The sequence below is a fragment of the Citrus clementina genome, unplaced genomic scaffold (genome assembly GCF_000493195.1).
Source record: "Citrus clementina cultivar Clemenules unplaced genomic scaffold, Citrus_clementina_v1.0 scaffold_6, whole genome shotgun sequence".
Classification (NCBI taxonomy): Eukaryota; Viridiplantae; Streptophyta; class Magnoliopsida; order Sapindales; family Rutaceae; genus Citrus; species Citrus x clementina.
Window position 1 is genome coordinate 23,748,949 of NW_006262139.1, and position 26,751 is coordinate 23,775,699.

Below are 26,751 nucleotides of genomic sequence, written 5' to 3' on the forward strand. Positions count from 1 at the left end.
ACAGTTGTGACCTATTTAAGACCACCTCATGGTTAAAAAAAAAAAAAAAAGATAATGAGGACTTATTCTTACACATGGACAAACTATCTCCTTCTTTAAGATTTTGTAAGGTTGAGGGAATAAAATGCTATTACCCCAACTTTTGGTGACTTCATTAAGGGGTTGGGATCTTATTTGTTACACATGGAAAAAATACATCCCTATATGAAAATGTATAACATATTAGGTGAAAAAATGTTATTATCCTCAAGTTTGTTTTAAAGGTTCTGTTCATGGGCCTAAAGCCCTTAACAATGAGATTTGGGTCCGGCCCAGTATTTGACAATTACAAACAGAAACAAAAAATAACAGAAGAGAAGAAGAGAAACAACAGATCAGTCTCATTCACAGATCGGAGCTGGCCAGTCTGTTCGGGGAGAATCGGAAATGGCATTAGCGCCGGGGCTTTCACGGAAGCTGAAGAAAGTACTAGAATCAAGAACAGAAACTCCCGATCTGCTAGCTTCGCTCAAAACGCTTTCTACTTTCTACGAAGATAACACTCCACACGCGCGTCGCAACCTCAGATCCACCATCGAAAAGCGCGCACTCTCCATCAATCTCGATTTCCTCCAAGCCTCAAGCGCCGCTCAACAAGTAACTCTCTCTCTCTCTTATATTATTTTCTCTCTTTATTTCTCTCTCTTTCTTTTTGTTTTAGTAGGATTTGTTTTTTCAATGATTCTAGGCTCTGGATCAAGTTGAAGAGGAGGTTAATTCGCTCGCTGAATGCTGTGACAGGTTTTTTTTTAATCAGAAGAATTTAATTCAATTGTAGTAATTTCTGATTGGTGGTAGCTTTGGCCTGTAAATGCACATGTGCACGCACAATCTTTGATTCATGTTGTGCTTCACAGGATTGAGAAGGCATTGAATAGTTGTAATGCTACCACTGGTAATATTATCGAAACCACAGAGAGGCTCAAGCGGGACCTTGATGTGAATACACAGAGACAAGAGATTGTTTCATGCTTTCTTCGTGATTATCAGCTCTCTAATGAAGAGGTTCAAGATTAAGCCTTTGATTTCGAAATGCACCCGCAAATTGAACTTAAATTACTGTGTTCATATCCATTTATGGTGTTTGTTTGTTTTAATTGTAGATAAATGCACTGAGAGACGAAGACCTAGATGAAAGTTTCTTTAAGGCGCTTGCACATGTTCAAGAAATTCACGCCAACTGCAAAGTTCTGTTAAGGACACATCACCAGGTAAAGTCTCTCTTTCTCTTTCCAATCCAATGTGGGACAATTTTGGACGTTATATGATAAAACTTGGTTTGAATCATTGAAGTCCAAAGTTATGGAACTAATAATTGACTTAGACTCATTGAAACTCAATGGATTTATAACTATATGAAATTGAAAATTGAAAATTACATTTTAAAACAGGATCAGCAACATATAAAGACTTCTATCAACTGCCAAGACACTATCTCTTGGCCAAAGGCATCCCTGCTGTCATAAGACCTATGAGTTTAATTCTAGGCTATCAGACAAGATTAAAGATTAATCTTCTGGTGCCATCACATTCTACCTCTCCTACATCTTTGTAATGAAGGTGGGTAGATCCCCTTTGTGGATGTGTGTTATACAACCGTTCGCATTTCCTCACTAAAGATAGAGCCACATTTTGGTCCAGTATATTTCTGTTTTTGTGTGTGCCAGTGTCAAATTTATATTGAATTCACTTAATTTGTGATTAAAATTAGTAATTATAGACACCTCCTAGCTGGTCTACTCCCTTTTATTTAGGTATTCTAAGTTTCAGGTACTCAATTTTGACCCTATGTTGAAGATTATTTTTCTTATTCATGTGTTAATTACTAACTGAGAAGGACCGAGATTTACATGTTTATTTGGCCTCCTTATATTATTATTATTTTTTTACAGAATTAATGATGATAATTGTGATTCACTTGCAGCGTGCAGGTTTGGAGCTGATGGATATGATGGCTATGTACCAAGAAGGAGCCTATGAGCGCCTTTGCAGGTAAAGCTATATTATGATGGCTATCAGTGCTATATGTTTTTCGGGGAAAAAAAAAATACGCATGCACTGCTTTGGCTTCTTAGAACTTAAGTTCAGTTTTTCCAGATAAACAATCTGATGGTACTTTAATCTTCATGTAGTTTTCTTTTAGTCCCACTCTTGCTCTGTGGTCTATTACTGAATTTCCAGATACCAACTTTTGGGGAAGCGTTTGCCTTTTGTAAATCAAATTATGATTTGCATAATTTGTTTATCTTTTATCCAACAGTTATTTGCTTCGATGGTATCTGAACAGATTATATGTAATATGTATTTCGTTCCTTTCTCCTAGGTGGGTTCAGGCAGAGTGTAGGAAACTGGGTGACACTGAGAATCCTGAAGTTGGTGAACTTTTGAAAACAGCAGTTCGATGCCTCAAGGAGAGGCCTGTCCTTTTCAAGTATTGTGCAGAAGAGGTGATTCTTTTTCTTTCTAAGCTTAGTATTAAGAACTAAACTATATTTTTCTAGAAGCTCTTATATGACTTCACTGATTATACAGGTAGCGAATATGAGGCACAATGCATTATTCAGACGATTCTTAAGTGCTCTTACACGTGGAGGGCCCGGTGGACTGCCAAGACCTATAGAAGTGCATGCTCATGACCCCTTACGATATGTAGGAGACATGCTGGGGTGGTTACATCAGGTGTGATGCAGGCCTTTTTTGATGGATTTAACTTTGATCTTCTGATATAGCTGAGTACTTTTCTACATCCGTGAATGAACTTTTACTGTATTTTTTTTATATGTTGCTGTCTAAGCAGGCACTGGCATCTGAACGGGAGCTTGTGCTAGGGTTACTTGATCCAGATGTAGGAGATACTGGGTTAACTGCCAGCCAATTTTCCAAGAGCCAGAATGGATCTGGAAAGACTGATTCAGACCTGACATTTGTTCTGGATAGAATTTTTGAAGGAGTTTGTCGGCCATTTAAAGTGAGGGTTGAGCAAGTTTTGCAATCTCAACCCAGTCTTATAATCTCATATAAACTCAGTAATACCCTGGAGTTTTACAGCTATACCGTGAGTCGAGCTCTATTCCTGTTGTATTCGCTGTTCTCTGCTATGCTCTCTTTTGTCCAACTGTTTGTTGTTTTCTGTAGATATCAGATTTACTTGGGAGGGAAACAGCCCTATGTAATACTCTTTGGGTGCTGAAGGAAGCTGCTCAAAAAACATATTTTGACATTCTGAAAAGTAGAGGAGAAAAGCTTTTACGGTACCCTCCCCTCGTCGCTGCTGACCTTTCTCCGCCTACAGCTGTGAGGGATGGAGTTTCTGTGCTGCTTGAAATAATTGAGACCCATAACAGTACAATGGTTCCTGTGTCAAGAGAAACACCTGATTTCAATCTGGTTATATCTGCTTTGCTGGATCCTATTATCCAGGTATGTTTGTGTTTCATATTAATTCTCTCAGTTGCATTATATTTAGTGTCAAACTACTTTTGGCCGATTGACAATGGAAAATTTTGGAACAACAATGTTTTGTGCTGCAATCAGGTCTTTGTAATAGAAATGCGGTGCTTTTTGCCTAGGGAGTTGGGAAGAAGGATAAAGAAGTTTCACTATAAACCTTCGAATTGTAACATTTACCTTGGAAATGAGAACTGAATGTTTTCTTTGTATTTTAGCTCTAGTTAAACTCATTCTGAATTTTATATGGGCTGACTAAAGTCAGGCCTTTGTAAAACTTGTTGTTAAACCATGCTGGTGTTCCTTGTGAAAAATTGTACCAACTCTTCTTTCCAAAATTTAGCAAATCAGATAAAAATTCATTTTTCTTGCTAGAATTTAGAAATGATGTCAAATCCGTTCCTTCTATTTGCAGATGTGCGAACAAGCAGCAGAAGCACACAAGTCCAAGGGGGCCGGTCACTCATCGAGAAGAAGACTGAGTTCTGACTCAGGCAATGTGAGTAAATCATCAGTTGATGCAATATTGTCGAACAGCAGCTCCACCCCATCCTCGCAGGTTTGTCCTTACTTGTTTTGTTGCTTTTATCAATGATAATTTTGGGATAATTTTAGTTACTATTAAATTGCAGGTTTTACTAGATATGTCCTTAAAATATTTTGAGCCATACTTATAGAAATCATTGCCCAAAAAAAAAAAAAACACTAATGGCCCAATAGTTAGGATCCAATCTGTTTTTGTGTATGGTGTGATGGAGTTAAGGCTTTAATCTTTGCGCGTGTGTGTAAATGCTTGATTGTTTTTGCATTCTAATCCCCTAAATGTTTTTTAGCAGAGTAATGAGACCCCTTCTAAGATATTCCTCATCAACTGCTTATGTGCAATCCAACAACCATTGATTGGTCATGAAGTTGCTGCTGAATATGTTAAGAACCTTGGATCAATGATAGATAATCACTTGCGAATTCTTGTGGATAAAGAAGTTGATACCATTTTAAGAAGATGCGGCTTGTTGCCGAAGATGCGTCATTTCCGTAGCAAGGAGGTTAGCCTTCCTCTGGCAGAGATAGAAGACACTTCTCCAACATCTCTTTCGGAGTGTTTAAAGGCATTCTTTGGGCTTGTTTTGGGAAGTGAGAGTTCTCTGCCTGAATTTGAGTTATTGCAGGTCCCAAAATTGCGTTCTGAAGCGTGTATCCAGGTGGCCAGGTCACTTGCTGAAGCTTATGAGCAAATTTACCAGGCAATTATGGACCCCGAGAATGGCTATCCAGACCCCAAGTCCCTAGCTAGACATCCTCCAGATCAAATAAGGACCATTTTGGGAATATGAGGTTAAGTTTTTCACTTTTGGGAGTTAAATACTTGTAATTTTTAATTTTTGTAATTAAATAGGAAATATCTTCATAGCAGTTCAGCGTCACATAGGCATGTTGATGAGTCGCTACCCAAGTGAACAGAAAAGGAGATATTACATTTATATTTTTTTTGTTTTTGAACTGTTTGTTGCTGTAAGTGAAATAATATATCATCATTACCGTGTGAATTCTGTTTAGGTTAATGTGCTTTCTTTTGCCCAAGGGACTGGGGGTTTGCGCGGGTTTGGATAAAGGAAACAGGGCACAGATATGTGCTCCTTCCCCCCCGCCCCCCCTCTCTAAGCTACAGTTCAAAAACAAGAGAGAACAAACAGTAGACAACTAAATGAATTTTGGATTCAAAATGGTTCTCACTTTCATTAAACAGAAATGTTTCGAACCTTTGCAGAATCCAGTCTGTTATTGAAACAAATGAAGATGAGGACTAAGGCTCTAAGAACTTCTTCAAAGACTAGAGGAAGAAGAAAGTGAAGGCACAACATAATCAACGACAACGACACCGTCTAAATAATCCTTCACCTTCTGCTTCTGCAGATTCACCAACTCCTCATTCGAATCCGCTTCCTCCATCTCTTTCACGCTCTTAAAAACCGCAATGGAAGCAATCGAGAAACCCTTGGCTCGGGCAGAAAAATTTTCTCCGCTAGTAATTTGCTGAATCCCCCCAAAACTCTCCTTAATTCCCTTTATCACCCCATATATCTCATTCTTCGCATCCTCCCCAACACCCTCCTTCAATTTCAAAAACGAGACTCTCACAGCTGACCCCGGAGGTAAGACAATCGGATCGGGAGTTTGATCAGCCTCCCAATCAACGGCCATGATGTCCTCGCAGATCGGCAGCACTGACTCTTTGACCGCGCCCATGTGGTCGGGGTGTTGAGAGTAAGTGTCGAGGTCCTCTTTGGAGCTGTAGCGGCTGTGGAGCATGTGAGTGAAGGTGAAGAGAGATGAACCGTTTCGGAGGACCGGACCGCAGGCTAGGTGTCGGACCGGGTCGAGTGTGACCAGGCCGTTGAGGTTGTTGATCATGGTGTCCACTTTTGACGGGTCGGTCTCGGATTTGACCTTGAAAAGGACGACGTGCTCGATGGTCTTTGACATATTGGCTTTGACGGAGAATCTGAATGACTGGGGTTTTTTCAGGCGTTTGGGCGGTGAGAAAGTTTGACAAAGTGGCGAGAAAAACAGCGGGCGTGATTTGAGTGCAAGGCCAAACATATTAATTGATCTTCTGAGTGAGTGTGTGTGACAGAGTGTGTGATTGAACAACTGCCTAAGCAAATTGCAGGATTCTTTTAGTTTTGTTTTGAGAAATGTTGCACGCGCTACAGCCGCGTGGTTTCTGTTTACTTTTTGGGTTCTAAAAAATGGGCCTCTGAATTTTTAGGAGGGCTGGTCTGGACTCTGGACCATTAGAAAATTTGTTATATGCATGTGGAAGTTTGTGAAACTTAAGAATAAGATTCTGTCACAACATAGTCTACATATCTACATATCCGGTTTAAGACGAGCTGAATCTACTCCAATGTTATGATTACCGATTAGTAATCGAAAATGAGTTAAAATTGAAATAAACTGAAAATCGAAATGAAGGATTAGAATTAAAATAAATTGTTTACTTTAATCATATGAGTTACATCTACTTTAATGTTGTGTTTATCAATTAGTAATTGGAATGAGTTAGAATTAGAATGAATGAGAATCCAAATGAGGAATGAAAATTAGAATTACTTATTTGCTTTAGCCGCAGGAATCGAAATAGATTTTTATAAGTTGTTAAAATGACTTTAGTTGATTGATTTAATTTATAATAATTATAATTATTATTGTTGTTATTCAAAATAACGGCTACTACTAGCAGTAGCAGTAGAGTAGTAGTGGTAATAATAATAATTTAATTAAGAATAAAGATGGAATTATGAAATTTGGGATGAGAAGTTAATTTCCAACCCTCATGGAAATTAAGTTTTTGTAGCTTAATATCAAAAATATTTGGGCCTCACTTATTTTTATTTCTATTCCTACTTCTATTTTAACAAACAAATACGATCAATTATTGCGATTCTGATTCTTTAATTTCACAATTCAACACACCATCAATTTGGGTATATATTCTTAGGAACAAGGGAAGGAAGAAAAATAAAATTTTGATGGTTAGTATCATGACTTTGGGCAATTCAGACAGTCATGCCTTGTAGATGAGTTGCTTTCACGTGAATACATAAAAGAAAGAGAAATTCCATTTTTCTTTTGAAAAATTTTGTTGCTACCTATGTAATAATAATCAAAGTTACCATGATGCATTTGGATTAAGGTGCTTCCTGGGACGGTATAGCATGGGTTAGGAGTTTGCTTACCTAACTTTTGAAAATCTTACATCTTTATAAGTTTTATTATTGGTGCACAGAATTGTGTTTCGATTATTAAATCAAATCATTTGTCCCTATTGATGACTTTGTTTATACGTGTAGACATTGAAGAGTGCTATTTTTCAAGGAAGTACAATAGACAGTGAGGCATATAATCCACTGGGAGAAATTAGATTATTAGATTGAAATCGTGCACCAAGTATATACGAAGAAATTAGATTACCACACAACCAGCAGTTTTGAACTAGTCATGAGTATATTTACCTTTTATATGGAGTCTTTTTTTTTTTTTTTTGAATACTGATTAATCATCAGATTACTGCATTACACAGATATTTACAACAACTGCTATTGTAACAGAGATATTACACTGATATTTACAATCAGATATACATGATTGGGACTTACATTATTACATTGAATTCTATGAAGTACATGCCCAGACAAATAACCCCTCACAGGAGAGGGATGTCCATACTCCACTTGCATTTCACAAGGGAGAATGATTTTTAAATATAAAGAACATTTAGCCCCCACAATACTTTTGTGGGGGCTAGAACCGCTGCCCTCACAAGCATTGTGAGGGCAGCAGCCCACCACTTCGGCCTTGGCCGAAGTGGCTATTCTTTAGTAATAAACAACATGCATTTTTACTTGAATTCTTCTAGAGATGAATTATCAAAATTTTCATTAAGGTACTGCAACAAAATTATCACAATAAACAGTGAAATTAATAAAGAATTAACTATATAACACGTAGCAGCTAAAGAATTTTGCCACATTAATTAATATGTAACATTTACTCAATCAATTTTTCATTTAAGACCTAGAACTTCCTCACGTTTCATTAACGCAGTGCAGCATGCCATCACCGTCGGATTGAGAGGCTCTGAAGGAGGAAGGTATTGAGAGGGTTAGGGCCATTGCGAGTGCATGCGCCGTCTAAGCAAGAGGGGAGTACTCTATTTTCTAGTTAATATGTCAAACCTAACTTTGTCTGTCGAGACTAATTAATATCATGGGTCAATTAAACACGACTGTTTATAATTGAAAATATATAGCAAATTACATCCATCACAACCGTATTCTAGCTAGAGATTCTAGACGCCACTCGCATATGATGCTTCACATAGATATAGATTCCACTGTCCACGTAATTAAACATGATTCATGTCAAGAAACATACACACTATTATTAAGATTTAAGAGTCTTTGTGGACCCGCGCTTCATTTCCATCTGCCATTGTCAACAATAATTAAGTCAATTAAGACTGCTGGAAGCTTGGGCGAAGAAATTTTTACGAGCGTTATTCCACGTGATTCATGACAGCCATATCGAAATCCAGCCTCGCTAGGATTTTCTTCTAATCATATGCAGATAAACTTATCCCGAGTTTACTTTTATTGGCACGGCAGTTGATTAGTAGAAAGGAACGTATAACTAATTCATTCTTAGTTATTCACATCATGTTGAAACATTAACAAAATTGGTAGTTACTTTAAATTTCTCTATACTATTTTCATATATATTGTCATTAATTAACTAATTATACTACTTACTTTGAATGTAAAAAATATAAATTAGTATCCTCTCATAATTTAAATTCTCTCCTAAACTTTTAATTTTTTTTCCCCCTTTCAAGTAATGCATTTTGTCTCTCTCTAAATCATGTAGAGTATTGTGTGCCGCGAGTATGGTACATTCTGGAGGTCATAATTTGGGTTATAAGTGTCCGTTTTTCCATGTATAATATATTGTTTCAAACCTTGCGACGAGACGAACAAAACTCAAAACCGCCTAAAATGTTCTACCCATAGTCGAGCCAGAAAACCCTATTTTTTATTATTCTTTTAAGATTTTTATCTTTTTTTTTTTAGAACTCGGATTTGAGTGTTGTTTATTTTTCTTTTGTTACTTTGATTAGGAGAATTTAATTATCATATTATATTTCGAATTTAACTATTTTGATAAATTCATGATAATTAAACTTATTATAAAAGAGGCTCAAAATCTTAATATTATTTATTCAAACTTTCAAAAAAATTTATCATTATTCCGAAATCTAGTTTCTTATATAAGAAAACTTAATAACGTTTCCACTTCGTAACTATATATACCCGCTCCGATCCACCGCTGTTGTAGTGCAAAGACACACATAGCCATGGATGCCTTGTCTTCCTCCTTCATGTCAACATTACCACCTCAAATACAGCGGCTCCACTACTCTCCAACCAAAACAAAAGCACCACTGTTGTTACCATCATCATCATCTTCATCGCGAACCAATAATGTGATAGTTTCAACAACACCACCACCCAAAAAACCTGAAACCACAGAAGAAAATAACAAACAGCAAACAAAGACGACGCAGAAACCATCATCATCAGTATCAACAACAACAAACGTAAGTGCAGTGATACTTAATACACTCAACAAATTGATAAAACCTAAACTCCAGGCGCAACCACTGTCTCTCGACCCAAGTCGTGCATTTTCCAATAACTTAGCTCCTGTCGATGAGCTTCATCCAACACAATGCCAGGTAACACAAGGGTCTCTCCCGTCCTGCTTAGAGGGTGCATACATTCGCAATGGCCCTAACCCTCAATACCCTCCTCGTTCAGAGCCTTATAGTCCCTTCGACGGCGATGGCATGCTGCACTGCATTAAAATCTCACAAGGCCAGGCCACCTTCTGTAGCCGCTATGTCAAAACTTATAAATACACCATTGAAAACACAGTTGGTTCTCCCATTGTTCCGCGTCCCTTCTCTAGCTTCAGTGGCCCTCTTGCGTTTTTAACAAGAGCTGGTGTCTTAGCAGCTCGTGTGCTCACAGGTCAACTTAGTATTAACAGCGGATTTGGTCTAGCGAACACCAGTTTAGCTTTCTTGGGAAACCGTTTGCTTGCACTTTATGAAGGTGATCTCCCCTATGCTGTGCGCTTGACGTCTAATGGTGATATTGAAACTTTGGGTCGTTGTGATTTGGATGGAAAGTTAGTGATGAACATGACTGCCCATCCCAAGAAAGACCCCGAAACAGGCGAAATGTTTGCTTTCCGTTATAGTCCAATGCCTCCGTTTGTGACCTACTTCTGGTTTGATGCTAACGGAGAGAAACAACCTGACGTGCACATAAAAATGCCAGGTCAATGGCTTCGTCACCCTCCTTTAATGCATGACTTTGCAATAACAAAGAGATACGCTATATTTGTCGACACACAAGTGCAGGCTTATGGTATGGAAATGATTCTTCGACGGGAGCCTCTGCTCCATTCGGATCCAACAAAGGTGTCAAGGATTGGTGTTATGCCTCGATATGCAAAAAATTCATCGCAAATGAGATGGTTTGATGCGCCGGGACTTAACAATATACATGCCGTCAATGCATGGGATGAGGAGGATGGCAATGTAATAGTCATGGTGGCACCAAATATATTATCTGTGGAACAAGTGTTTGAAAGAATGGAACTTATTCATTGTTTGATGGAAAAAGTGAGGATTGATCTCAGAACAGGAGTAGTTTCAAGGCATCCTATTTCAGCAAGAAATTTGGATATGGCGGTTATAAATCCGGGATATGTGGCAAAAAAGAACAGGTATGTGTATGCAGCAGTGGGCGATCCAATGCCTAAGATGACAGGCTTGGTGAAGCTGGATTTGAAGAAAGGGGAACGACGGGAGTGCACTGTGGCTACCAGGATTTACGGGCCGGATTGCTACGGCGGCGAGCCGTTCTTCGTGGCCAGAGACGCAGCGGACAAAGAAGCAGATGAAGATGATGGCTACATTTTGTCGTATGTTCATGATGAGAAGGCAGGAGAATCAAAGTTCTTGGTGATGGATGCAAAATCACCTCACTTGGACATTGTGGCTGAAGTGAAGCTGCCTCAGCGGGTGCCTGCAGGCTTTCATGGCCTTTTTGTGAGGGAAATCGACTTCTGTAAGCTTTGAAACTGCCCCTAGCTAATAAATGGACAAGACTCGTGTTGTAGATAACCATTTCTATATCAATGTTGCTTGAGTATGAGTTTTGAGAAGTGAGCATGAATTATAATAACAACAATGCATTTCTAAAGATAAGGGACCTCCAGAATTTGTGAATTTATCTTCTTCTGCCTGTTTCATGTACCCTGTGTTGTTAACAAAAGTGCAGAACAAAAGATCTTCAATGTGCAAGCCTCAAGATCAGCATAATAGAGCTAGGAAAAGTCACCATTAAATTACAACAGCATTTTTTTTTCTTTTTCCTGAAACAAAACTGCTAATTATGGACATCAAAAGCTCATATGTATTGAAAGCATACTGGTCATTCTATAGCATACTATAACTGTTTCTCGTAATCCTATTTTCTATCTCTTCCGATCACTCCTCCACTGCACCATTTCGTAACCAATGACAAAATGAAATTATCAACAAGTGTCAACTTAATTCAGTTAAGCTCCTACAGTAATAGCTGGAAAAGAGTGAAAGTTAAGTGAAAAATTTGACCTAAGCAATCTTTACGAAGCATGCTTCATGCAAATATGGTCATTGGCGCTGCCAGACTAAAGATGTCGGGGCATCAAATTGTTGTCAGATAAGAAATGGCAGAACATGGAATGCTCACATAGCTAGTGACTGAGGACATTGTAACCATGGCCTGTACTCTCAATGAATGCAAACTTGTGTGTTGGGCAATTTGCCAACGATGCCTGAATACCCTGCTGAGCAACATCTGTTCGAACAATGATAAGACCAGCTCATCATTAGCTCAATGATCATTTTCTTTGTAATTGAGCGCTATAATGAGGGGAACATTCACAAAATGTAGTGGAATGCGTCAAGGATCAAGTGAAAAAGCAAAAGAAACAGCTTAGTGAAGGGTGAAAAACGAATAAGAAGAAGAAGTTAACGCATCTGATCATCAATTCATAATTGCTGATGAGAGAAGGGTTTCCACTTGGTGAGTCATGAGAGTTGGGATATAAAAGTTTTTCTTTCTTTGGTGAGTGTTTTTAATCCCTTTAATTGCCACAAATAAGATATATTACTGATATATCCGTATATGCAATTTCATCTTCTTTATTACAGAAATAGAGCAGGTAGTAACATATCTGACGCTAAATGGATTATAAACTTTTTAAATTGAAGTTCTGTATGATACAAAAAGAATGCCTACAATTGAATGGGAAAGGCCAAATTGTTAAAAAAAAAAAAAACTTTAGTGGCTTTTTACTGTGTTTCAAGAATAAAACAAATGTGATTCAGAGAAGAATGACCATACCAAAACTTCAGGACAAGCATTTGCCTAAATCTTCACCAAGTGTGCATCAGCCAGAGAAGAACTGAGGTCTTCTCGAGATTGTGATCTCCTACTTTGAAGACGCATCTGACTTCTGTGAGGGGACCAGAAGGACGCCATGCTACCACTGTCAAATTGCATTTGCCCCAAATTATTTGAAGAGAAACTGTGTGATACACTACTAGTTGATGGGTACAATGGAGACTCCACAAGCTCAATGCTGCTGCCTCCGAGACCATGTCCCAAGCCAAATGGTCTTTGCTGGGAACCCGCAACTGTTGGACTCAGTGGCATCTTAACTCTTCCATCCCCTAAACCACAGTTGTCATTGCCTTTAGAACTTGAACATAGAAAACCTAATCTAAAACTAGTTAACAAGAAGAAACAAACAGAATAAAACTTGCTCAAAAGAGAATACCGAATAGACTGAAACAAAATAAAAATTCTGTGGACTAAGAAATGAGATTCACATAAGCGATGAAAGAATCGCTTGAATTGTTTGATCACGTAACACGAGTGAAGTAATAATCAGGTTGCAGAACAAATCAAGATAATAAATATAAGATAGACAAACTACATGCTGATTAAAGTCATAAGGCTCTCAAACCCTGCTAACCTGATTATACCCACATATAATGTGTTATTTCAAATCATGTAGCAGATAATTAACAGTATGAACATCCAATAGTGTAGTCGAAGAGCTTACCAGAGTTAATAGGACTCCAACGCTTGAACCGGAAAGGAGATGGAATATTAAGAACAGATGTAGTAGATGTGCTGTTATGTTTAAATAATGGGAGATATGACCGCCGGAAAAATCTTGGTGTCCAATTGACACATGATAATGCACAAACTAGGAAAATGAATGAAATAAGGAAAACAACAATTAGAATAACTGGATTGATCTTCATTCGAAGTATTTCATAACTGTGAAGCCCCCAACTAGTTGAAAATGTCTTCCCAGCTTCCAACAGGGCAACCCCAAGTGTCCAAGTAATACTTCCAGAACCAACAATGATGTTTTTATCAGTGATATGCAAGCCCTCTCTTAACAATAACACAACATATGGTGACCTAAAGCAGTACTGTTCAATAAAGGGCTGCGGGGGAACACTGACTCTAGCAATGTCCCAAGTTTTCTCACAGAACTCCCGACCCTTTTCTAACACATCATCAAGTGAAGCTTCTGAAGTCAGGTTAAAAAACCTATACACCACAAAAAACCCTGAGATAGCATAAAATTGACCGAAAGGGCGTGGCAAACCATCAGGAAGAGCACAAGGTTGCATATCACAATCAACTCCTGGGCTTATATTCAACCATTCAGACAAATTGACAACAGTTTTGGCAAGTGCACTGCATTCTTCCCAGTTTGGAGCACCAGTTAGCTGCACAGTAGTTCCCGATTTTCCTCCCTTAACCAATTTTTTTCCTCCAACCACAGGACTTCCGTTTTCCGCTGGACTAGAAGCACAATGAGAGCAAACATATTGTTCCTTGTAACCAGCCTGCAAGCAAGGGTGCTTAATTTCTACTTTACCATTTACTAAGTCTGAATTTGTAACATTTGGAATCCTCTTTAAAAGTTTAACCACAGACTTGTCAAATGCGTCATTCAAACCATATCCTGAGAGAGAGTAGGCACTGAGATGATGGTTAACTGCCCCAATCCTAAGGTTTAAGTTAGTCTCATTATGCATGTGTTCCTTACTCTCAAATGTAACTTGCAACGACGATCCACCCAAGTCAAGTGAGCCAAATGTTTCTTTTTTGGGTATGGCCCCCAACATACCTGTGCGATAGTTCAAGGCCGTCCATCCATAGTAAGCTTCCTCTGTGCCACTTATGATCTTAACCCAATCTCTCTGACACAAGAACGGTGAATTTTTTTTAAGAATGGACCAAGCATTGTCTAGCAGCCATTTTGAATCGGACGTCGGCAGCCTGCGAACCCCAGCTGTAGCATAAATGAAGAGAGAGGTAGTCTTATGTGCATGCTCAGGGATTTGTTTCTCTGCCCACTGTAAAAGAGGCTTTATAGCAGCCTTCAAGCCAGATATATTGTGCACCAACTTATCAAACCCGGGCTCAGTCTCCATTCTATCATATGCACGTCCGCTCTGTAAACTAGATTTTCTAGAAAGACCCTTCGTAAGAGGATTCATCAAAATAGGGAGACTGCTCTCTTTATTGTGATTTAGAGATGCCTCATACACATAAACTCGAGTTCCAGTACTTCCACAATCAAGAACAACATAGTATTTGGACCCTCCTTGATACCAATTAGAATAAATGTACATTGAAACCATATATACTAGAAAAGAAAACAATAATAGGATCAAGAGAACCATAAAAACTCGCAGCCATTTCCTGCACATAAACGGTGTTCCACCGGGCAATCCCTTTTCCTTTGAAAAACTTGATCCAGCATTTTCTCTCTGTAAGAGATTCGGTTGTTTTGCATACCTATCATATCCAAGACCAACAGCCTCCTCTGAATCAAGTTGACGATAAGTTGAAAAATCTTGAAGAGACGAGGAGAGTCGCAGATTGTTGGGAAAACCAAACTGATGAGCTGAACTGGCCTCAGTTGACAATCCAGCTGAAAGAGCAGTAGAAGACTGTGGTGCTGAAATACGACTTGATGCAGCTGAGATTACTTCTGCAATTCTACTGAACACCATCTTGTGCAGCAGAATATTCCACCAAAATTTTGATAATTGCGCATCACACTGCCTGCACTGAATTAATGGAATAGCTTACATGTCTCCAATCAACATCCCATTTGCGTACCAAGGAGCCAAAACAAGGAAAAAGGAGCTTGCATATATTTCAAATTTCCATGCATAATGATTGCAATCATGTGCACAAAGCCAGTGTGATTGAGTGCTGATAAATCAAATACAAGGTATCAACTTGAACAAATCCTGCACAGAGAAGTTCCATTACAGAATCTAATCAGTCAATTACATAATAAAAAACCACATCTTTGGATCATGGGTTGCTGAGAGAGACAAATTCACATGTATTGCTGAGTAAAAAAATCTACTTTTGTCTCAATCATTTTTTTATTTTGACATCTCAAAGATGATCCTTCAAAGAATAACTATTAAGATACGATTTTGAATCATAGGTAGTATTTGTTTTTCGATGCTCAACCAATTTCTAATACAATACAATAAAGAACATTCATAAATCGATGAACAAGAAACCCTAGAACATTATGATCTCACATACAAAAGTAAGCTAAATGTGAATGAAAAGTAAACAAGTGCCAATAATACTAAATACCCACCAACCCATTGAACCAAAAAAAGAAGAAAAACACAAAATATACGAAAAGCTACAGAATTAAAATTAGAAAACAAAGTTAGGGTGGGGGAAAAAGAAAAACTTACACACAGAAGAAAGTGAAAGCGAAAGCAAACGGGAAAAAATGAGCGAAGTTTTTGGTTGTGTTGATAGATTGGCAGTGATGATCTGTCGTCTGGTTAATGCCCTGACTCAGAACCCTTTTTTTTCCCCTTTTTTTATAACATTTGAGATCCAATGAGAGAGAGAGAGAGAGTGAGACGGGGTCTTGTTCTTCTTCTTGTTCTTTGTTTTGTTGTAACTCAACTAAACTCCTTCCATTCCTTGTTTGTGATTTGCGTGATTTTCTTTTCCTGAGTTTTAATTTAATTTTTATTACGTTTCTATATTGTTTTATTGTTTTATTTTTACTTATTTTTTCTGACTTGAATCAGACGACTACACAGTGCCGCTGCCTGTTGATTTTGACTTTGGATTGGATCCAAATACGAAGTCCGATCCAACTTGGTGGAGAGTTTTGGATCCAAGGGCATATTTGTAATTGCATTTTTCTTTTTCTTTTTTTCAACTAAAGAAATTAAAGAAGAGGTTTCTTTTCCATTTTTTTCCCCCTTTTTCAGTCGATAAAAATCATTATCTTCCATAATCACTCCCTCAAAATCTACTAGGACTTGGGGTAGACGCAAATATGATGTTGAAAAAAAATCTGTCTTGTTAAGGTAATAAAACTATGAAAGAATTTCCATAACTCAAATGGTAAAATATTTATGTAGTTGTGTAAGAAAAACTAAGGCCAAATCTCGTGCATACAAAGGGAAGGGAGTGGAATAGTGGATGACGAAATGTGTCACTTATTTTCTGTAATTCTTGCTTCTGCCTTTCTGCTTCATTTAGTATCAGAGTAAATTTATTTCCCTTCTATTCAAACTTGCTTCTGAAGTTTTTATTACCATATTTTACATTTAGGTCGAGAAAGTCATTTACGAAGACATCCCAATCGTGTCATTAGTAAAGCTGTCCAATGAAATATTACCACATACACATCGAAATTAGAAGCAACCAAACATTGGTGATAAAATTTTTAACATACACGTATCACAATTTTATTAGATGCTCCCATAAAAACGCCCCAATAAAAAACTTCTCCAATGAGGGGGCAAACGACCTATGTTCACCAAACAAACGAAAACAAATTTGATTTCAGTCTTTCAATCAATGGCTTTCCGTCTACAACGCACAAATGCCAAGGCTTTTCCACTTACCAAACATGCTACAAAAAGCTTTACTGGAAAAGGTCTCAACAAAATTGACAGCGACTCCTTCAAGTGGCCAAGCAAATTCACACAGATAATCAATTCCATGGGATGGTTTCGTAAAATTTGAGCAAATAAGGTCAAACAGACAAACAACTTAATCATGCGAAAATGATGGTTGGCCTTGGGAAGGACTAACATACATTTGGTGAAGAGAAAGTACACAGTAAGATATACTAATTTCTTTGACAAAGACTTGAGTAATGATAACTTTACATCAAATATCAAGAGTTCGCTTAATCATTCGATTTTGTTGCAAAAACATGTGCTCTCTGGAAAGGAGTCTTGGATACTGCCGCGTCCTTGTTTATTACAGGTTCAACTTCTCGAGTAACATGAGTAGTGATCACTGGGGGTGCTTGTCTTTCTCTATAGGATGCCCAAGTGACCATATAAAGACCCGCAATAATTAGACAACCCCCTAACACGCTGCATCCACAAGCGAAAAATACCAGAAGTAAGCACACATTAGCTTTTGAGGTACAAGCTCAAGGATGTTCAACCAAAGAAGTAAGGATGAAAAGGAGCAGAACCTTCCCAAATAAATAGGGCTTCCAAGGAAAATTTTTGACAAAAAGGCAGATGCTGCAGGTTGAAGTGGATTGTAGAGTGCAACCAAAGCTGGCCCCAAGATCTTATTGGACCAAGTGATGAGTCCATAATTGACAGCTGATGCAATAATTCCCTGGAAAAGCATGGATTATTTTTCTCAAGGATTTCTTCATTTTCTGTAGAATCACTGTACATATTAGCATTTAGATTTTATTTATTTATTATTTTATTACCTAATAAGGAGATTTAGTTGTTGACTAATTCTAATTTTAGTTAGTCTCCTAATATTAGTAGGATTCCTAATATTAGTCTCTACTAATATTAGGAAGGATTCCTAATTTGAAGGGATTTACTTCTGAGGCCACCTTAATATATATATGTATCCTCATGTAGTTCATTGGAATAATAAGTAATGAGAATAACTCTTTTTCTCTGAAACTCACATGGTATCAGAGCCTCATACGATCCTCCTCTGAAAACCTAATCTTGTGAATTTCATTCCCTATTCTCATTCCAATCAATACCCTACAGATTTTCTATCCTTCAAGCCTTCATCTACAATATTTTTTTTTTTTCGATTCCTCTGAACCAAACATGACGAAAATAGGAGCAGCATTGCAAACCTCCTCCTCTGAGGTCACGTCTAAATCATATTCAACCCCGATGACAGCCACCCATGGTAACTCCGAATCTGGATCCATTCTCATTACCAGCCATAAATTAAATGGACAGAACTACCTCCAATGGTCCCAATCTGTGCTAATGTTTATTTCCGGGAAAGGTAAAGATGAATATCTCACCGATGAGATTGAAATTCCTGAGAAAGGAGATCCAAAATACAGGCTGTGGAAGAGTGACAACAACATGATTATGTCATGGCTGATAAATTCCATGAACAATGATATAGGTGAAAACTTTCTTCTTTATGGCACAGCGAAAGAAATATGGGACGCAGCAAAGGAGACATACTCAAGTTCTGAGAACACAGCCGAACTATTCCAAATTGAGACCATCTTGCACGATTTCCGTCAAGAGAATCTCTCTGTCACACAGTATTTCAACACTCTAACAAGACATTGGCAGCAACTTGATATGTTTGATACTCATACATGGAAGTGTGCAGATGATGCAGTCACTTACAAAAAAATCGTGGAGCAAAAAAAGGATCTTCAAATTCCTATTAGGATTAAACAAGGAGTTGGATGAAGTAAGGGGACGAATTATGGGGACTAAACCACTGCCCAGCATTAGAAACGTATTCTCTGAGGTTAGGCGTGAAGAAAGCAGGCGCAAGGTGATGATGGGATCTCAAGAAGTCACAACTAATCCGTCACTGCTTGACAGTTCTGCGCTTGCTGTCCGAGGAACCAACACTAGCTCCAATGACAACCGTCAACAACGAGGAAGGCCCTGGTGCAACCACTGCCGCAAGGCTGGACATTGGAAGGAAAGTTGCTGGAAACTTCACGGGAAACCAGCTGATTGGAAGTCAAACAAGCCTAACCGTGATAAAGAAAGCCGTGCTAATGCAGCTTCATCAACGGAGGAGAAAACTTCAAGTGAAACAAGTGGATTCAGCAAAGAACAAATGGAAATTCTGCAGAAAATGATCTGCCATAGTCTTTCACAATCTACTAGCCAACTTCAAGCAACCAGTATGAAGGCACAGCGAAGCAGTTTTCCTGTTGCTCTTAATACTAGCAGTGACCGAGGTGAATCATGGATTGTAGACTCTGGCGCATCCGACCATATGACAGGGGATGCAACACTCCTGCACAATTACTGTCCTCAAACAGGTAATTCTTCTGTTCGTATAGCAGATGGTTCTCTCTCCATGGTCTTGGGAATAGGATCTGCTCATCTAACAGAAGATATAATTCTCACCCCTGTTCTTCACGTTCAAAATTTGGACTGTAATTTGCTTTCAGTTAGAAAATTTAGCCAAGATCTTAATTGTGTTGCTAAATTTTTCCCACGCTTGTGTGAATTTCAGGGAATGGAATCGGGGAAGACGATTGGCAGTGCTGAGTTGGTGTCAGGTCTCTATCTATTTAGAGCCAATAATCCTCCAAATAGACAAGCTGGTTACTCAAGTTGCAACATGTCCACTAGTGTGTCAAAGAGTCTGTCATCACTTCATTCTTCGATTTTCAATTCTAGTGTCAATAATGTGGATAAAATCATGCTGTGGCACTTTCGCCTCGGCCATCCCAACTTTGTGTATCTAGGAAAAATATTTCCTAAACTATTCATCAATAAAAAACCAAATTCATTTCATTGTGAAATATGTCAATTTGCTAAACACACACGTGCAAATTTTCCTTCAATTCCTCACTTACCTACCCGTCCATTCACCATGATTCATAGTGATGTATGGGGTCCATCAAGAATTAAAAGCCTCTCAGGGGCTCGTTGGTTTGTGTCTTTTGTTGATGATCACACTCGTCTGACTTGGATATTTCTCATGAAAGAAAAATCTGAAGTTAACCATATCTTCCAGAAATTTCATATGATGATCCAAAATCAGTTCAATGCTCAAATCCAAGTCTTTAAAACCGACAATGCTAGCGAATACTTCAAGTCCCATCTTGAGTCATATCTTTCACATCATGGCATAATACATACCAGCTCATGTGTAAATACCCCTCAACAGAACGGAGTGGCTGAAAGAAAAAATCGCCACATTCTTGAGGTAGCTCGGGCACTCTTATTTACATCCAATATGCCGAAGTATTTTTGGGGTGAGGCAGTCCTTACTGCAGCTTACCTAATCAATCGGATGCCCTCTAGGGTTCATAAATTTCAAAGTCCTCATCAAGTTCTCCTCAAAATCTATCCTCACACCAAATTTATCTCCTCAGATGTTCCTATAAGAGTTTTTGGGTGCTCAGCCTTTGTTCATAATCACTACACAGATAGATCCAAATTAGATCCTAAATCCATCAAATGTGTCTTCCTAGGTTATTCATCAAACCAAAAGGGTTACAGATGCTACTCTCCTATTACCAAAAGGGTCTACAATTCAATGGATGTCACTTTCTTTGAACATGAACCTTATTACCCAAAATCTAACATTCAGGGGGAGAATGTAAGGGAATCTCAATTTTGGGATGAACTTCTCATCAAAGAATCCTCTGAAATTCAGCATGCATCTCCACCTCTTGTCCTTCTTCCCTCGGATTCAAACTACACACCAAACCCCAACCTTGAAATTCCATCGTCTAACAGTCCATTATCCTCAAAACATAGGTCTACACAACTTGAATCTTCCCAGCTTCGTGTCTATACAAGGAGGAAAAATGAAAACAAAGAGAGAAAGAACCTTGCACCTCTCATGCAATGCCATGACTCCAACCCGAATTCTAATCCTACTCAAGTTCACTCAAGTGAGGCCGATCATTCTCCTGAGTTAATTGTGCCGGTGATTGATGATGCTGATGTTCCTATTGCTCTAAGGAAGGGTGTAAGATCCTGTACCAGTCATCCGATTAGAAATTTTGTGAGCTATAACTCTCTTTCTCCAGCATACAGGGCATTCATTACTTCCCTTGACAGTGTACAAATTCCAAGAACTATTCATGAGGCTCTTAAGCATCCAGGATGGCAGAAAGCTGTACAGGATGAGGTCACTGCACTTGAAAAGAATGGAACATGGGTAATCACAGATCTACCAGCTGGAAAAAGAACAGTAGGTTGCAGGTGGATATTTACCATCAAACACAAAGTAGATGGAAGCATTGAAAGACTCAAAGCTCGGTTAGTTGCTAAGGGATTTACACAATCCTATGGTATTGACTATCAAGAAACTTTTGCTCCAGTTGCCAAACTTAATACCATCCGAGTACTCCTTTCACTTGCTGCTAATTTTGATTGGTCATTACATCAACTAGACATTAAGAATGCTTTTCTAAATGGCGAACTTGAAGAAGAAGTCTATATGGAAGTGCCACCTGGGATAGAAAATTCTCATACTAAAGGCAAGGTATGTAAACTGGTAAAGTCTCTCTATGGACTCAAGCAGTCCCCTCGTGCATGGTTTGGTAGGTTTGCCAAGTTTGTGACCAAATGTGGGTATAAACAGTGCCAATCAGATCATACATTGTTTGTTAAGCTCTCAACAGAGAAGAAAATTGCAGTTTTGATCGTTTATGTTGATGATATCATTCTTACTGGTGATTTTGAGGAAGAATTACAGGTTTTGAAACAACGTTTAGCTCAGGAATTTGATATTAAAGACCTCGGTAGTTTAAAGTACTTCCTTGGCATGGAGATAGCAAGGTCAAGAGAAGGCATTGCAGTGACCCAACGGAAATATGTATTGGATTTGTTGATGGAAACAGGGATGCTTGGCTGTAAACCAGCAGATACACCCATGGACTCAAGCAAAAAGTTTGGCACAGAATCAGAGAGTGTTCCTGTGGACAGGGGGAGATACCAGAGACTTGTTGGACGGCTAATCTATCTCTCTCATACACGCCCAGACATTGGATTTGCTGTCAGTTTAGTGAGTCAATTCATGAACAATCCAAGGGAAGAGCATATGGAGGCCGTGTATAGGATCCTAAGGTACCTTAAGTTGACACCTGGGAAGGGATTAATGTTCAGGAAAAACAACAAACGGGAGATTGATGTATACACTGATGCAGACCATGCAGGGAACATAATGGACAGGCGCTCTACTTCTGGCTATTGTTCATATGTTTGGGGAAATCTTGTTACATGGAGAAGTAAGAAACAGTCGGTTGTCTCTCGGAGCAGTGCAGAATCTGAGTTCAGATCATTGGCAATGGGTATTTGTGAAGGTATTTGGATTCATCGATTACTTAGAGAGCTGGGAATGATAGATAAGCAACCTATCAGGCTATTATGTGATAACCAGGCAGCAATCAGCATTGCTAAAAACCCAGTGCACCATGATAGGATGAAACATGTTGAGATTGATCGCCACTTCATCCTAGAGAAGATCGAAAATAGCACAGTCCATATTGTCTACATTCCTACTCAACATCAAACTGCAGACATCCTTACTAAAGCTCTTCCAAGAACTAGATTTGAAGAATTGAGTTGCAAGCTAGGCATGTACAATTTGTACAACCCAGCTTGAGGGGGAGTGTAGAATCACTGTACATATTAGCATTTAGATTTTATTTATTTATTATTTTATTACCTAATAAGGAGATTTAGTTGTTGACTAATTCTAATTTTAGTTAGTCTCCTAATATTAGTAGGATTCCTAATATTAGTCTCTACTAATATTAGGAAGGATTCCTAATTTGAAGGGATTTACTTCTGAGGCCACCTTAATATATATATGTATCCTCATGTAGTTCATTGGAATAATAAGTAATGAGAATAACTCTTTTTCTCTGAAACTCACATTTTCAACACTTAATAGAGGCCATAACAAGCAGCTAAAACTTCAAACTTGATAATTGATATACCAAATTTCACAATCTAAGGACCTTAATCACTTCCTAGACTAGGTAACTTCTGCTTCAACAAAACGAGTGGACACTCACAAATAACTTGTGATTTTAACCAATTCTGAACTACAAGTAAGAAAATGATACAACCCTGACTATGTCCAATAAACAACCAAAATTCATGCATCTACCCAGAAGATTAGGTAGATACTACTAAACAACTTCCCAAAGCTAGATGGACTTATAACTCAAAATGGAACTAGATTAATAGATGCAACTACAAATAATGATATAGGGAAACTTACAGCATATATGACAGCAAACAATTCAGACTGTGTCAAACTCCACTCTGTTGAGTCATTGGTCAAAAAGAATGCTGTTATAACCATCAATACAGCACCAAAAAAGTATGAATATGCTGTAACAGAGAGGCTGGAAGGATATTTCCTTAAAATAGGTGCCTGTAAATTTCATCACAAAAAATTAACATCAGGAAATTCTAACCTTCAACAAGCAAAAGATATGTAAAAGTTATGATAAATAGTTCGATGCAGAAACAAGTACAGCATGCTAAAATCAAATATGGAGGCTTATTAAGAAAAGCTAAAGTCTTATGAGAAGATCAAGGAAATTGAAGCAACTAAGTGATAGTAAATAGTAGAATGAAACATTAAAGCAAGCCAAAATTAAACAAAGAACATTTTCTAAGCATACAAAAAATTATCCTCTCAGTTTTTATGTTTTGACTTCAGATACGAAATTTCAGTACTCATCCAACAGTAACTGTACAATCCAGTACCTGAATGGCTATAAAAGCAGCCATGCACATACAATTTCCAATCAAGCATAAAACTCCAAGGTGCCACTGATCAAGTCCAATATCAATGAAATTAGACAAGAGCCATCCAACAGGCTCCGGTTGACCCCTTACACGTACTTCATTTTCCCCTACAAAGTCTTCATTACCACATCCAAACAAAGCTGGGCCACGGAATAAAACCATTAATATGGCTCCAGAAACACAGATGAAGGTACCTCCAACCTTTGCCTGACCTTCAGTTGTGAGCAAATTCACTCTTTCTGTACTGCATGAACAGGTTCATACATGAAATTGGACGAGCAACATCCCACATAAAACACTCATTAATATAGATAGGTATAAAAGGTACAAGGGGTCAAATAGAAATTTGTCACTCACCCCATCATTACAGCCAAAAGAAATGTGAATACTGGAATTGAAGGTTGTATGGCAGCAGCATAAGTAGGATTGGTGTAGCTAAGACCAAGAAGAAACAGAAGCTGGTTCCCAAATATCCTAAACAAAGGTGTTAAAAAATAGCTATAAAACCAGATGGATTTTTTCAGCACTATATTAGGAAGCTATGACCAGTCCTATAACAATGGATCTTTAATGAAAAATGACTTACCCTGTTAATCCAAGAAAGAAGAATGACATGAGTAGGCGTCTAGTCATAGGTAGACGGGTTCTTCTACATAGAGGAAACAAAAAATATTTCATAATACTGACTTTATCTATCATATGCTACAAATAAGCAGTATACAATAACAAAATTATTTAATAGCAGGATTCATTTTACAGCCAAATCTACAAAAGGCAAATAGATGCAGTCATACAGAAAGATAGAAGCTTGAATAAATAAGAAGCTGACTTCTGCCATATGTCAAACGAACAAAAAGGATACAGCAGCAGGCTCTAATTACTTTTCTCTATTTCAGGGGTGTTAACCCCACAAAACCTCATAACATTCTAGATACAGCAAGAAGTGTAATACGATCATAAGTGCAGATAACCAAGGACGGACCTTAATGAACCCCTGAAAAAGAAACAAAAAATCAACAAGGTAACGAGTGTCGAATGCAGCAGTACATCAATAGTTAGACATGAATTACACTTGAATAATGAAATCCTCTCTTTCCCTACTCTATACAAAATGGAAACGGCATTTGTGCATGTAGGCATGTGAAATTTCATTCATGCTAGAATATACATGCAACAAAAAAGACAGATTTAGGGTATGTTTGTATCTGCTATGCTTCAGCTCAGTTTGGAGAACAGAGTAGCAAGTTTTTGGATAACACCCACTTGTATTTGAGCGTTCATACTTTAATAACGACCTACCCACTTATACTCGACAGCTAGTAATTTCATTCCACAGCATCTCAATCTTAAACATTCCTTTGGATGCATATCCCAAGGCCAGGTAATGCATATAAGCAAAAACATTTCAAACTCTCAGGTAAGTTTTTAATCAAGAAACATATGCTTAGTTCTTCTTAGCTTGTATATACTCGTATTAATACAAATTCAACATGCAAGAGTCAATAATAAGTTGAATCAGAGCTAAAATGATTACTTTAAATCCAACAGCGCCACCTAACTATAGAAATTTCATCATCTCAAAATCCTAAAAAGCTAAACTATTTGACACTGGAGTTCCAATTTTTATCCTTAAAAATGAAACCCTGATTATGGAAATGAAAAATAAAATTGTAAGAAAAACATACTTCTCACGAAAATAGGCGATGGGGGCGAGAATTGAGAGGGCAAGAAGATCACGAAATACACAAAAGACAAGCTGATCGACTCCGACATTGAGGGCTACTTTGGTAATTACATGATACCCTCCATTGAATAACTGCACCAAAGCCATCGCCCCATGAGCTCTCAAAACCTCCCTCTCCATTAACAAGCTTTTGATTTTGAAATTTTTGGTTTCGTCGTGAAGTGTTCGTTGTTTTGCCTCAATGAAAAAATAAACCAAAAAATCAATATATATATATATATGCAGAATGGAAGAAGAAGAGGTCGATAGTACTAATAATAATAATGGGTGTGCTTGCGGGTGTGAGTGATACTCTTTTATTTACAAGGCAACAAATAAGGTAATAGTGATTGAATTAAGTTGTCGCTGGGTTCGGACAGATTTTGTTTCAAATTCTGCTGATTTTGACATTTTAACTATGCTTGTTAATTGTTATGTTTTGTCTTTGTCCTAATGGGGTTTCTTTGTTTAGTTGTTTGTTTTACTTCCTAATAACGCCACAACACGTTCGCTAATCTGTCAATTCATTCATTTATATTTGGCTAAGCAAAGCAAAAATTATCGAAATTTGGAAACAAATCCATTGATTTTTTTTTTTTTTTTTCAGTTTGCTTTTAATCAAAACTACTTCTCTATCAAAAGGAATAGGAAAAAAAAATTAAAATCACTCCACCAAACTTTTTAGGTACCCATGTGCATCTTTTTGGAAAGTCAATATAAGTTCAAGCAAGGTACATTTTACAACTCAGTATGTTTTTTTTTTCGTTGTTATTATTTTTTCTAATAATAACGTTAATTTATTGATATATAAAAATATATTGAAAAAAATACACACGATGTGTCATATTTTATTAATTAAAAATATAATATTTATTAAAATTCTCACTTAATTTAAATCTTTCTAAACTTTTAACGATCTTATACAATGGGTCGTATAATATTAATATATAGATAGAATTTAATTTTTTATTTTTTATTTATTAACCAATAATTAATACTTAAATTTTTACTAAGGAGAAGTTCAATAGCCCCACAAATGAGTTGCTTCTTGTAAAATTAAATT

The 26,751-nt window shown here is 37.7% G+C and overlaps 5 protein-coding genes across 11 annotated transcripts; 2 read left to right on the plus strand and 3 right to left on the minus strand.

Moving 5' to 3' along the window:
* The first annotated feature begins 369 nt into the window (after nucleotides 1-369).
* Nucleotides 370-5,133, plus strand: LOC18038223 (conserved oligomeric Golgi complex subunit 6). Of its 2 annotated transcripts, none has more exons than XM_024181981.1 (11): nucleotides 370-636; nucleotides 728-780; nucleotides 897-1,044; nucleotides 1,143-1,250; nucleotides 1,964-2,031; nucleotides 2,363-2,486; nucleotides 2,572-2,718; nucleotides 2,837-3,094; nucleotides 3,175-3,459; nucleotides 3,902-4,045; nucleotides 4,320-5,133. In XM_024181981.1, the coding sequence occupies exons 1-11, from the start codon at nucleotides 427-429 to the stop codon at nucleotides 4,818-4,820; spliced, it is 2,046 nt and encodes a 681-aa protein (XP_024037749.1). In that variant the 5' UTR covers nucleotides 370-426; the 3' UTR covers nucleotides 4,821-5,133. The 2 variants fall into 2 exon arrangements, with proteins under 2 accessions (XP_024037749.1, XP_024037750.1); XM_024181982.1 differs by having other exon boundaries at nucleotides 4,323-5,133.
* Nucleotides 5,134-5,192: 59 nt separating this feature from the next.
* On the minus strand, nucleotides 5,193-6,244 carry LOC18038225 (stress-response A/B barrel domain-containing protein UP3). Its single transcript, XM_006430845.2, has one exon. It carries the CDS (start codon nucleotides 6,085-6,087, stop codon nucleotides 5,311-5,313), a length of 777 nt encoding a protein of 258 aa, XP_006430908.1. The 5' UTR covers nucleotides 6,088-6,244; the 3' UTR covers nucleotides 5,193-5,310.
* Nucleotides 6,245-9,361: 3,117 nt separating this feature from the next.
* On the plus strand, nucleotides 9,362-11,225 carry LOC18038224 (probable carotenoid cleavage dioxygenase 4, chloroplastic). Its single transcript, XM_006430849.2, has one exon. The coding sequence runs from the start codon at nucleotides 9,401-9,403 to the stop codon at nucleotides 11,192-11,194; it is 1,794 nt and encodes a 597-aa protein (XP_006430912.1). The 5' UTR covers nucleotides 9,362-9,400; the 3' UTR covers nucleotides 11,195-11,225.
* A 134-nt stretch (nucleotides 11,226-11,359) lies between these two features.
* Nucleotides 11,360-16,200, minus strand: LOC18038545 (probable apyrase 7). 4 transcript variants are annotated; one of them, XM_024181835.1, is made up of 4 exons: nucleotides 15,923-16,200; nucleotides 13,231-15,265; nucleotides 12,507-12,835; nucleotides 11,360-11,957 (listed from the first exon to the last, which is right to left on the minus strand). In XM_024181835.1, exons 2-3 carry the CDS (start codon nucleotides 15,206-15,208, stop codon nucleotides 12,531-12,533), a joined length of 2,283 nt encoding a protein of 760 aa, XP_024037603.1. In that variant the 5' UTR covers nucleotides 15,209-15,265; nucleotides 15,923-16,200; the 3' UTR covers nucleotides 11,360-11,957; nucleotides 12,507-12,530. The 4 variants fall into 4 exon arrangements, with proteins under 4 accessions (XP_024037603.1, XP_006430913.1, XP_024037602.1 ...); XM_006430850.2 differs by having other exon boundaries at nucleotides 13,231-15,451; XM_024181834.1 differs by lacking the exon at nucleotides 11,360-11,957 and having other exon boundaries at nucleotides 12,338-12,835; nucleotides 13,231-15,451.
* Nucleotides 16,201-17,270: 1,070 nt separating this feature from the next.
* LOC18038547 (WAT1-related protein At4g19185) lies at nucleotides 17,271-25,999 on the minus strand. Of its 3 annotated transcripts, XM_024181677.1 has the most exons (8): nucleotides 25,651-25,999; nucleotides 24,948-24,959; nucleotides 24,552-24,614; nucleotides 24,323-24,439; nucleotides 23,924-24,209; nucleotides 23,430-23,585; nucleotides 17,683-17,834; nucleotides 17,271-17,578 (listed from the first exon to the last, which is right to left on the minus strand). In XM_024181677.1, exons 1-8 carry the CDS (start codon nucleotides 25,827-25,829, stop codon nucleotides 17,386-17,388), a joined length of 1,158 nt encoding a protein of 385 aa, XP_024037445.1. In that variant the 5' UTR covers nucleotides 25,830-25,999; the 3' UTR covers nucleotides 17,271-17,385. The 3 variants fall into 3 exon arrangements, with proteins under 3 accessions (XP_024037445.1, XP_006430915.2, XP_024037444.1); XM_006430852.2 differs by lacking the exon at nucleotides 24,948-24,959; XM_024181676.1 differs by lacking the exons at nucleotides 24,948-24,959; nucleotides 25,651-25,999 and having other exon boundaries at nucleotides 24,323-24,423.
* Nucleotides 26,000-26,751: the final 752 nt, after the last annotated feature.

Excerpts from the sequence above, each read along its gene's own strand:
- LOC18038547 (XM_024181677.1), bottom strand. The coding sequence starts at position 25,829 with ATGGAGAGGGAGGTTTTGAGAGCTCATGGGGCGATGGCTTTGGTGCAG. Across the intron at positions 17,835-23,429 it reads TGTTTGCTGTCATATATGCT|GGAATTATTGCATCAGCTGT; the intron begins GTAAGTTTCCCT and ends ATGCTTTTCCAG. Across the intron at positions 17,579-17,682 it reads AGCCCTATTTATTTGGGAAG|CGTGTTAGGGGGTTGTCTAA; the intron begins GTTCTGCTCCTT and ends TTGTGGATGCAG.
- LOC18038225 (XM_006430845.2), bottom strand. The coding sequence starts at position 6,087 with ATGTTTGGCCTTGCACTCAAATCACGCCCGCTGTTTTTCTCGCCACTT.
- LOC18038224 (XM_006430849.2), top strand. The coding sequence starts at position 9,401 with ATGGATGCCTTGTCTTCCTCCTTCATGTCAACATTACCACCTCAAATA.
- LOC18038545 (XM_024181835.1), bottom strand. The coding sequence starts at position 15,208 with ATGGTGTTCAGTAGAATTGCAGAAGTAATCTCAGCTGCATCAAGTCGT. Across the intron at positions 12,836-13,230 it reads TTGGAGTCCTATTAACTCTG|GGGATGGAAGAGTTAAGATG; the intron begins GTAAGCTCTTCG and ends ACTGTGGTTTAG.
- LOC18038223 (XM_024181981.1), top strand. The coding sequence starts at position 427 with ATGGCATTAGCGCCGGGGCTTTCACGGAAGCTGAAGAAAGTACTAGAA. Across the intron at positions 2,487-2,571 it reads TCAAGTATTGTGCAGAAGAG|GTAGCGAATATGAGGCACAA; the intron begins GTGATTCTTTTT and ends CTGATTATACAG. Across the intron at positions 3,460-3,901 it reads TGCTGGATCCTATTATCCAG|ATGTGCGAACAAGCAGCAGA; the intron begins GTATGTTTGTGT and ends TTCTATTTGCAG.